At 34.3% G+C, this 12023-nt stretch overlaps 1 protein-coding gene across 1 annotated transcript in view; it reads left to right on the forward strand.

Moving 5' to 3' along the window:
• DYNC2H1 (dynein cytoplasmic 2 heavy chain 1) overlaps nt 1–12023 on the forward strand; it is a gene marked incomplete at both ends in the record, with an annotated part of 341923 nt that overhangs the window by 24234 nt on the left and 305666 nt on the right. Inside the window, 4 exons of the mRNA XM_007462583.1 lie at nt 845–960; nt 3899–4026; nt 9417–9566; nt 10354–10559. Of these exons, the coding sequence (XP_007462645.1) occupies nt 845–960; nt 3899–4026; nt 9417–9566; nt 10354–10559 (600 nt within the window). The remainder of the gene's footprint in view (nt 1–844; nt 961–3898; nt 4027–9416; nt 9567–10353; nt 10560–12023) is intronic.

A 12023-nucleotide genomic window follows, 5' to 3' on the forward strand; every position in this document is an offset into this window, starting at 1 on the left:
CATTATCTGGTCCTCAAAAATATGACTTTAAATTGTATAGATATATAATAATTTATTTAGCCACTCTGGTATTTAGTTTACTTCTATTTTTTTACTATTATAATTAATACTTTGAAGAAGATACCTGTATGTAAATCTTGGAGTCTGCGCTGAAAATCTCCTTAGGATAAGTTCTAAAAGTGAAGTTACTAAGATAAAAGAATATACCTATTTTAAAATTACTTGATATAGGTAAATTGCCCTTGCAAAAGTTGTGTTGTTTTATACTCTGACCAACAGTTCTGAGAGTTCTCTGTTTGCCCACATGATTGAAGATATGAATTAACAATTCATTACATTCTTGTGAATTAGATAGGTAGAAAATGGTATGTTTTATTGCTTTAGTGTCTTCATAATCTATATTCACTTTCTATGTTTGTTTTATTTTCCCTATCATTATTGCTTGTACTTTGACTACAGGATAATAGTTTATTTTATAAATCTTTAAATAAGTATGTTAGATACTGTGACAAGTAAAACATGTAAAAATTTAAATATATTCATGTTGATACTTTAGTAATTCATAATGTGCTGCTTTTTTTAAACTGATACATTGGATTATTAAAAACTGTAGAATTATAACAAAATCATTGTTTAATGAAAAACTTCATATTAGTATGTGCTAGTATGTGTTAGTATTAGTATGTGTTCATTTTTGCTAAATGAAATCTAAATGTGCTTAAAGATCACAATAATATGTTTGGGTGATATTGTAAAATGTATTACACAAACTCATATTATAATGAGACTCTTTTCTTGTAATTAGTCTTTTTCATGTCAGAATATGTCCTTTGGCATTTTTCAGTACTGTCAAGGTAGATTGTTTAAATATTAATTGTAACCCTGTGAAGACTGTGATTGATGATCTCATCCAGAAGTTATTTGACGTGCTTGTTCTTTCTTTGAAGAAGTCCATTCAGGGTAAAGACACTTTTACATTTTTATAGTTATGAAATATGAATCTCAATGATGATTAAAATAAAAGATAATCTAGAAAGTAATATGAAATAAAATATGCTTAAAGTAGTTTTAATAAAGTAGGAAACTCCATATTCAACTCCTGAGAGGTCTAAAAATTGAAGGCATTTTTTATTATTTGCAGTGTGAGCTAGTATCAGTTTGTTGCATATGCTACTGAGAAAGGAGGTAATTCTGGTATAATGTATTTATCCTTATCTCTTCAAATGACCACAGGCATAACTTGGAGATATTGTGGGTTTAGTTCCAGACCACCGCAATAAAGAATATTGTGATAAAGAGAGCCGTGGGAATCTTTTGGTCTCTCAGTGCATATAAAAGTTATGTTTACATATACTGTAGTCTGTTAAGGTTGCAGTAAGCATTATGTCTGAATAAACAATTTACATACCTTAGTTTAAAAATGCTTTATTGCTAAAAATTGCTAACCATCACCTGAGCCTTCAGTGAGTCATATCTTTTTGCTGGTGGAGGGTCTTGCCTTGACGTTGATGGCTGCTGACTGATCAGGGAGGTGGTTGCTGAAGGGTGGGGTGGCTGTGGCAGTTTCTTAAAATAAGACAACTCTGAAGTGTGCTGCATCGATTGACTCTTCCTTTCTCTGTAGCGTGCAATGCTGTTTGATAGCATTTTACTCACAGTAATACTTCTTTCAAAATTGGAGTCAGCCTCCTCAAACCCTGCTGCTGCTTCATTAACTAAGTTTATTCAATATTCTAAATCCTTTGTTGTCATTTCAACAATCTTCACAGCATCTTCACCAGGACTAGATTCTCAGAATTACAAGTAACCACTTTCTTTGCTTATCCATAAGAAGCAACGCCTCATTTGTGAAAGTTTTATCATGAGATTGCAGGAATTCATTCACATCTTTAAGCTCCACCTCTAATTCTAGTTCTCTTGCTATTTTTATCTCATCTTTAGTTACTTCCTCCAATGAAGCCTTGAATTCCTCGAAGTCATCCATGAGGGTTGGAATCAACTTCTTCCAAACTCCTGTTAACATTGATATTTTGACCTCTTTCCATGAATCACGAATGCTCTTAATTGCATCTGGAATGGTGAATCTGTTCCAGAAGATTTTCAATTTATTTTGCCCAGATGCATCAGAGAAATCACTCTCTGTTGCAGCTATAGCCTTATAAAATGTATTTCTTAAATAATAAGACTTGAATGTTGAAATTACTTATTGATCTATGGGCGGCAGAATGGATGTTGTGTTAGCAGGCATGAAAACAACATGAATCTTGTACATCTCCATCAGAGCACTTGGGTGACCAGGTGCATTGTCAATGAGCAGTTGTATTTTGAAAGGAATCTTTTTCTTCTGAGCAGTAGCTCTCAGCAGTGAGCTTAAAATATTCAGTAAACCATGTTGTAAACAGATGTGCTGTCATCAAGCTTTGTTGTTCCATTTCTGGAGCACAGGTAGAATAGATTCAACATAATTCTTAAAGGTGCTATGATTTTTTGAATGGCAGATGAGCATTGGCATCAACTTAAGTTACCAGCTGCATTAGCCTCTAACAAGAGAGTCAGCCTATCTTTTGAATCTTTGAATCCAGGCATTGACTTCTCTCTAGCTGTGAAAGTCCTCGGTGGTATCTTCTTCTAATAGAAGGCTTCTTCATCTCCATTGAAAATCTGTTGTTTAGTGGAGCAGCTTTCATTAACTAAGCTAGATCATCTGGATAACTTGCTGCAGTTTGTGTATCAGCACATGCTCCTTCATCTTATACTTTTTATGTTGTGGAGATGGCTTCTTTCTTTAAATCTCATGAACCAACCTCTGTTAGCTTCAAACTTTTCTTCTGCAGCTTCCTCACCTCTCTCAGTCTACAGAATTGAAGAGAGTTGGGGCCTTGCTCTGGATTATGCTGTGGCTTAAGGGGCTGTTGTAGCTGGTTTGATCTTCTATCCAGATCACTAAAACTTTCTCCATATAAACAGTAATCCTGTTTCGCTTTCTTATCATTTGTGTTCACTGGAGTACAGCATATTAATTTCCCTTAAGAACTTTTCATGGCTAACTGGTGCAAGAGGCCTAGTTTTTGGCCTATCTCATCATTATACATGCCTTCCTCACTAAAGTGAGAGATGTGTCACTCTTTCTTTCACTTGAATACTCAGGGGCCATTGTAGCCTTATTAATTGGCCCAATTTCAATATTTTTGTGTCTCAGGGAATAGAGAGGTGAAACAGTCAGGATATATACAACATTTGTCAGTTAAGTTCACTGTTTTATGTGGGTTTGGTTCATGGTGCCCCAAAACAATTACAACAGTAACATCAAAGATCACTGATCACAGATCACCATAACAAATGTAATTAATAATGGAAAAGTTTGAAATATTGGGGGAATTACCAAGACGTGATACAGAGACATGAAGCAAGTAAATGCTGTTGGAAAAATGCCACTGATAAACTTGCTCCATGCAGAGTTGCCACAGACCTTCAATTTGTAAAAAAATGCAATATCTGCAAAGCACAATAAAGTGAAGCACAATAAAATGAGGTATGCCTGTACTATTTTCCAAAATATCAGTGTTTCTTTTTTCCTTTAAGCTGTGGTGTTTTAGCATATTATTTAAAAGACTGAAAAAGTTACCAATTTTGAGTAAAATTTACTAAGAGTGAGTACATTTTAAATTTCTTCCTAAAAATTTTAAGTGTCATGTAAAACAATTACAGTTTCATGAGAAAAAATTTCTTTGCTTATTCTACATTTTGAATTTTGCTTTATGAAAGCAAATGACTACTTAGGATTTAATGTATTTCATATAGTGATTACTTCTAACATTCCTTGATTTAGAAATTATGTAATTAAATATTTTTCGTGATAATAATAATTTTTTTTATATTTCAATGTTACCTATTTCAGCTCATTTACATGAAATTGATACATTCGTTACTGAAGCTATGGCAGTCTTAGCAATTATGCCGCAGTCTGTGGAAGAGATAGGTAATGCAAATTTACAATATAGTAAGCTACAAGAACGGAAGCCAGAGGTGAGAGTCACAAAGCAATTTATTTATTCTTTTACTGTACTGGGGATGATTAAATTAGGTAATTTTATGTGACTATTTAGAAATATCATATAATTGCATTATAAGGAAGTCTATAAAATCTAGTCCAATTGATCAGTTCATGACTGGACTCTTGATGTTATGTTGTTGTAATGAAACAGTAACAATAATGCTTATTATTATTTTCAGAAGTATTTGTGGTCTCTTTTATGATGTGGCTTATTAGAATAAAACTAAACTTAAATAATTCATGCTGTTACTTCCAGGGTTGTACTTTTAAGATGCTGAAGTATGACGTTAGAGCAGAATTAGGAGCACACACACACACACACACACACAGACACACACACACACACACACTCACATATGATGGAGGAGCTCATAATTAGAGACAAAGATAAAGAAAAGTGAAGGATTCATAAAAACAGTATCTAGAAGGCTAGAGCCTAGAATAAGCAAGTGAAAATTTTATAGAACATATTATAGATGATCTTAGTTATGTTTAGAAGAAGGAGGAGAAATAATTCAAAATAGAATACAAAGTTTTTTATGCTTCTATTGTGTGATAGGCTTAAAATTATTAGATAGATTAGAGGTAAATGAAATAATATACCTTCATGGTGGAAGGAATTATAAACTTTTATATGGAAAGCTTAAAGGTATAAAGAGGATTTAAAGGCAAATAAAATAATGTACTTGTCTAGTAGAAGGAAATAACTAAAGAAGGAATAGCATTATGAGCTGTGGCAGTTAGCTTGATTTAGCAGAGGCATTCATTCATTTATTTATTTGACAGATACTTATAGATCACCTGATATATTCTAGGCATTGTGCTAGGAGTTGTGGTTACATCTATGAACATGCTCTATTCTCATGAAATTTGCATTCGTGTGTGTGTGTGTGTGTGTGTGTGTCAGAGAGAGAGAGAGGGAGAGACAGAGAGACAGAGACAGGACAGAGAGAAAGAGAGGAGCAAGAGGAGCTAGAGCAGTGCATGATAATCTGGGGGATGTTTCTTAGAGTGGGCGATTGTGGATACCTTATCAGATAGATGACATCTGTCTGCACTGAGGCCTGAAAAACTTAAGGAGGCAACCATTCCGCGATTTAGGGGGCAGATAGAACAACAAATACAAAGATCTTAAGGTAGAGAAGGAGTTTGGTATGCTTAAGGAAGATAGGTGAAAATATTGTCAAGAAACTTAGTTATCAAGAAAGCCATATTATTCAAGGAAAAAATGGTTTGAGGTGAAATTGGAGAGGTAGGCAAGGGCCAGATTATGAAGGTACTTTTAAACAATCATAAGGATTTGGGTTTTTTTTTTCTAAAAGTAATAGGAAAGTCCTTACAGGGATTTAAGCAGGGAAGGGATACAGTCTGGTTTACATTTTGAAGTGATTACTCTGGCTGCTCTGTAAAGAATGGATTGGAGGGAGACAAATAGTAGCAGAGAGTCTAGTTAGTAGTATATTGCAACTGGTATACAAGAGGTGATGGAAGCTTGTACCATGGAGTAGCAGAGGAGATGGAGAGAACCAGAGAAATTGATGATGCACTTTAGAGTTAGCACCAAGGTCTTCTGATGTATTAGAAGTAGACGGAGCTTAGAGAAAAAGCAATAAACATGTTTCCTAGGTTTCTGCCTTGAACAGCTGGAAAGCTAATGGTACCATTTACTGAGATGAGGATGACTAGAGAGGGGAGTTGTTTGGAGATTGGAAGTGGTGGGGATTGAGATGTCAGGTAGAATGAGGAATAAGGAAGTTAGAGTAAAGTTGAAGACTAGAGATATAAATTTGAAAGTCATCTTAATATTCATGATGTTTAAAGCCATAGGATTGAACTAGATCATCTGGTTGATAACAAACTGTAGAGGTTATAGGATCAGGTTTGAGCTTTCTGAAATTTAGAGTTCAAGCATAGATGGAGGCAGCTAAGGAGATTGATAATGAAGTGGGATGAAAGTGGGTCATCACAAAAACTATGAGAAATAGATGTATGTTGGGAACAACATGTGAGGCAGGAAGTGGCACAAGACAGTATAAAGAGCTAGGCAGAATCTAGGTCATGTGAGTCACATTAAGGATCTTAGGTTTGATTTTGTGGGCACTGAGGAGTCGTTGCTGGCTTTTAAGCAGCAAGATGTTACAGAATTGTGTTTCAGTATGTCTCTCTGTTGGCGTGTGGATTTGAAGAAGTAGGAATGCATGCAGGTGGACTTGAAAACTGTTGTAATGTCTTCACAGGCTAAGTTCTGTTCACATACAGGAAATTAGAATCCTGCTCTATTTTTTCTCTCACTGATTTTCCTAGTACAACATGGATTCTTGGTCCATTGTTTTTCTGTTTCTCAGGTGAAACTGATCCTGCCCAGAAACTGCAAGCTGGTCATTGAGATATGTTTTAATTTTTTTTTTTTTGCCTATTATATATGCACAGTGATTTTAAAATATCTTTCAGTGGATTTTATTGCTTTGTTGAGTAGTAAAAGCACAGGTATAAATTATAGGACACTGTTCTTTTATGGTGCTTTAAAAGGCCTAGAAGCAATTTGAGTAGTTTAGCACTTACTGACCTACACCTAGACTGTTTAACAGACTGCTCACTATACACAGCTCAGGGCATTTCAGGTAGAAGCTGAATACAGGAGCTTGGTTCCGATTCTTCAGTTTTCCCTCTCTTAAGTGCCTTTTTTTTTCATGACTTACCCTTCTCTGTTAAGTAGGATAATTTAGTTAATCTATGCTTTTAGATAGTCACTAATTTTAGAAGCCTCTTTAGCATTTTCTTATGAATGGAACTTTTATAATAAGAACTTCACTTTGAACAGCTATAGTATTGTCTTCCTATATTCATGATTTAGTTCAGTTTCATATTACCACTTTTATTATCCTTTTTAACTTTTGATGTTTAAGTGTCTTAGTTGAGTTTGCATACAATAATAAATGTTAGAAACTTTATATCCAGGATATAACAAATTATGTACAGTCCCTCCCATCAGGAAACTTGCACAAGCCTCTTAGATAGCCTCATACACCAGAGAGCAGAGAGCAGAAGCAAGAGGAATTACAATCCTGCAGCCTGTGGAACAAAAAACACATTCACAGAAAGATAGACAAGATGAAAAGTCAGAGGGCTATGAACCAGATGAAGGAACAAGATAAAACACCAGAAAAACAACTAAATGAAGTAGAGATAGGCAACCTTCCAGAAAAAGAATTCAGAATAATGATAGTGAAGATGATCCAGGACCTTGGAAAAAAAATGGAGGCAAAGATCGAGAAGATGCAAGAAATGTTTAACAAAGACCTAGAAGAATTAAAGAACAAACAAACAGAGATGAACAATACAATAACCAAAATGAAAACTACCCTAGAAGGAATCAATAGCAGAATAACTGAGGCAGAAGGATGGATAAGTGACCTGGAAGGCAGAATGGTGGAATTCACTGCCACAGAACAGAATAAAGAAAAAAGAATGAAAAGAAATGAAGACAGCCTAAGAGACCTCTGGGACAACATTAAATGCAACAACATTCACATTATATGGGTCCCAGAAGGAGAAGAGAGAGAGAAAGGAGCCAAGAAAATATTTGAAGAGATGATAGTCGAAAAATTCCCTAACGTGGGAAAGGAAATAGCCACCCAAGTCCAGGAAGCATAGAGAGTCCCATACAGGATAAACCCAAGGAGAAACATGCCAAGGCACACAGTAATCAAATTGGCAAAAATTAAAGACAAAGAAAAATTATTGAAAGCAGCAAGGGAAAAACGACAAATAACATACAAGGGAACTCCCATAAGGTTAACAGCTGATTTCTCAGCAGAAACTCTACAAGCTAGAAGGGAGTGGCATGATATACGTAAAGTGATGAAAGGGAAGAACCTACAACCAAGATTTCTCTACCTGGCAAGGATCTCATTCAGATTCGATGGAGAAATCAAAAGCTTTACAGACAAGCAAAAGCTAAGAGCACCCACCACCAGACCAACTCTACAACAAATGCTAAAGGAACTTCTCTAAGTGGGAAACACAAGAGAAGAAAAGGACCTATAAAAACAAACCCAAAACAACTAAGAAAATAGTCATAGGACCATACATATCGATAATTACCTTAAACGTGAATGGATTAAATGCTCCAACCAAAAGACACAGGCTTGCTGAATGGATACAAAAACAAGACCCATATATATGCTGTCTACAGGAGACACACTTCAGACTTAGGGACACATACAGACTGAAATTGGGGGATGGAAAAAGATACTCCATGCAAATGGTAATCAAAAGAAAGCTGGAGTAGCAATACTCATATCAGATAAAATAGACTATAAAATAAAGAATGTTACAAGAGACAAGGAAGTACACTACATAATGATCAAGGGATCAATCCAAGAAGAAGATATAACAATTATAAATATATATGCCCAATATATATATACCCAACATAGGAGCACCTGAATACATAAGGCAACTGCTAACAGCTATAAAAGAGGAAATTGGCAGTAACACAATGATAGTAGGGGACTTTAACACCTCACTTAGACCAATGGACAGATCATCCAAAATGAAAATAAATAAGGAAACAGAAGCTTTAAATGACACAGTAGACCAGAGAGATTTAATTGATATTTATAGGACATTCCATCCTAAAACAGCAGATTACAATTTCTTCTCAAGTGCACATGGAACATTCTGCAGGATACATCACATCTTGGGTCACAAATCAAGCCTCAGTAAATTTAAGAAAATTGAAATCATATCAAGCATCTTTTATGACCGCAGTGCTATGAGATTAGAAATGAATTACAGGGAAAAAAAACATAAAAACCACGAACACATGGAGGGTAAACAATATATTACTAAATAACCAAAAGAAAAACAAAAACAAAACAAAACAAATTGGGCTTCCCTGGTCGTGCAGTGGTTGAGAATCTGTCTGCTAATGCAGGGGACACGGGTTCAAGCCCTTGTCTGTGAGGATCCCACATGCCACAGAGCAGCTAGGCCCGTGAGCCACAACTACTGAGCCTGCGTGTCTGGAGCCTGTGCTCCACAACAAGAGAGGCTGCGATAGTGAGAGGCCTGCGCACCATGATGAAGAGTGGCCCCCGCTTGCCACAACTAGAGAAAACCCTGGCACAGAAATGAAGACCCAACACAGCAAGAATAAATAAATAAGTTAATAAACTCCTACCCCCAACATCTTCTTTAAAAAAAAAACAGAAAAAAACATACAAAACAAACAAAACAAATTATGTAAAAGCAAAAATCTTGATTTAAAAAGCAAATCATGAAACAATTTTAAATAAATGGAATCTTAATAAATTTGATAAAATATGTTGTTTTTCACATGTCACTTTTTAACCTTTAGATTTTGCCCTTATTTCAAGAAGTTGAAGATAAAAACAGACTTTTACGGACTGTGGCAGGTGGAGGTTTAGAAACAATTAGTAATCTGAAAGCTAAGTGGGATAAATTTGGGTTGATGATGGAAAGTCACCAACTTATGATTAAAGATCAGGTAAGAACCTTTTGGTCATTTTGTTAAAATGGAAACAGTTTTTTTTCTCATTTAAGATTTCTTGCTTATCTTTATTCCATTATAGCTCAGGTTTGTAAGAATTTATAAGCTCAGGTTTTCTGTGACATCTTATGGAAAAACCTGAAGGAACTTTTTGGCCAACCCAATATATTGCTGATGAAATTGACCTCCCTCAGTACTTCTATACAGTAAAAGACTTTGTATAAATGGTGATCATGTCATATAGTTTATCTTTGTTTCCTACCGTACCAGGAATGTATGTGACATTATTTTCAGTCTTTCTTATGAATAAATTTATTTACCTACTGTGTATGGTATCTTTTAAGGGTATAATCTGGAAGTTGTACACATCTATTGCACTCATATCCTATTGACCAGCACTTAGTCTTATGGCTGTTAGCTGCATGGGAGACTGGGAAATGCCCTCCTTTATTAAACAGCTGTATAATCAGGTAGAACAACTGGAGGTCATTGATCAAATTTTTTTTATCACATTGATTTTGTTGATAGTTATCATGGATGCTGTTAATCACATGTATGATTTTGTAATGATGATGTTTGCAGTATATCTCTTGTTTTTGTAAATTTATGGTCTAATTTATTTTTGAGTTATTTTATTGTACTTGAAATCAGTAATAAAGAATAATCTTTGAAAAGCTGATACTGATATTTTTTGACCTTTAAATTGAAATGTTGGAAATAAAAATGTGAATATAAAGTAAGATTTTACTTTGAATTAAATTATGTAAACTCTTTTGCCTTATAGATTGAAGTGATGAAAGGAAATGTGAAATCACGTCTTCAGATCTATTACCAAGAACTGGAAAAATTTAAAGCTCGTTGGGACCAACTAAAGCCTGGTGATGATGTTATTGAAACTGGCCAGCAAAATACTCTTGATAAAAGTGCCAAGTCAATAAAAGAGAAAAAAATTGAGTTTGATGATCTTGAAGTCATAAGAAAAAAGCTGGTGTATGTTTATTACCCTGGCACAGAAATGAAGACCCAACACAGCAAGAATAAATAAATAAGTTAATAAACTCCTACCCCCAACATCTTCTTTAAAAAAAAAACAGAAAAAAACATACAAAACAAACAAAACAAATTATGTAAAAGCAAAAATCTTGATTTAAAAAGCAAATCATGAAACAATTTTAAATAAATGGAATCTTAATAAATTTGATAAAATATGTTGTTTTTCACATGTCACTTTTTAACCTTTAGATTTTGCCCTTATTTCAAGAAGTTGAAGATAAAAACAGACTTTTACGGACTGTGGCAGGTGGAGGTTTAGAAACAATTAGTAATCTGAAAGCTAAGTGGGATAAATTTGGGTTGATGATGGAAAGTCACCAACTTATGATTAAAGATCAGGTAAGAACCTTTTGGTCATTTTGTTAAAATGGAAACAGTTTTTTTTCTCATTTAAGATTTCTTGCTTATCTTTATTCCATTATAGCTCAGGTTTGTAAGAATTTATAAGCTCAGGTTTTCTGTGACATCTTATGGAAAAACCTGAAGGAACTTTTTGGCCAACCCAATATATTGCTGATGAAATTGACCTCCCTCAGTACTTCTATACAGTAAAAGACTTTGTATAAATGGTGATCATGTCATATAGTTTATCTTTGTTTCCTACCGTACCAGGAATGTATGTGACATTATTTTCAGTCTTTCTTATGAATAAATTTATTTACCTACTGTGTATGGTATCTTTTAAGGGTATAATCTGGAAGTTGTACACATCTATTGCACTCATATCCTATTGACCAGCACTTAGTCTTATGGCTGTTAGCTGCATGGGAGACTGGGAAATGCCCTCCTTTATTAAACAGCTGTATAATCAGGTAGAACAACTGGAGGTCATTGATCAAATTTTTTTTATCACATTGATTTTGTTGATAGTTATCATGGATGCTGTTAATCACATGTATGATTTTGTAATGATGATGTTTGCAGTATATCTCTTGTTTTTGTAAATTTATGGTCTAATTTATTTTTGAGTTATTTTATTGTACTTGAAATCAGTAATAAAGAATAATCTTTGAAAAGCTGATACTGATATTTTTTGACCTTTAAATTGAAATGTTGGAAATAAAAATGTGAATATAAAGTAAGATTTTACTTTGAATTAAATTATGTAAACTCTTTTGCCTTATAGATTGAAGTGATGAAAGGAAATGTGAAATCACGTCTTCAGATCTATTACCAAGAACTGGAAAAATTTAAAGCTCGTTGGGACCAACTAAAGCCTGGTGATGATGTTATTGAAACTGGCCAGCAAAATACTCTTGATAAAAGTGCCAAGTCAATAAAAGAGAAAAAAATTGAGTTTGATGATCTTGAAGTCATAAGAAAAAAGCTGGTGTATGTTTATTCTTTAAAACTGATAGTGCACATTTTGGAAAAAAGAGTTTTGTATTTATATATTAAGCT

This window comes from Lipotes vexillifer, unplaced genomic scaffold (genome assembly GCF_000442215.2).
Source record: "Lipotes vexillifer unplaced genomic scaffold, Lipotes_vexillifer_v1.1 scaffold2189, whole genome shotgun sequence".
Lineage (NCBI taxonomy): Eukaryota > Metazoa > Chordata > Mammalia > Artiodactyla > Lipotidae > Lipotes > Lipotes vexillifer.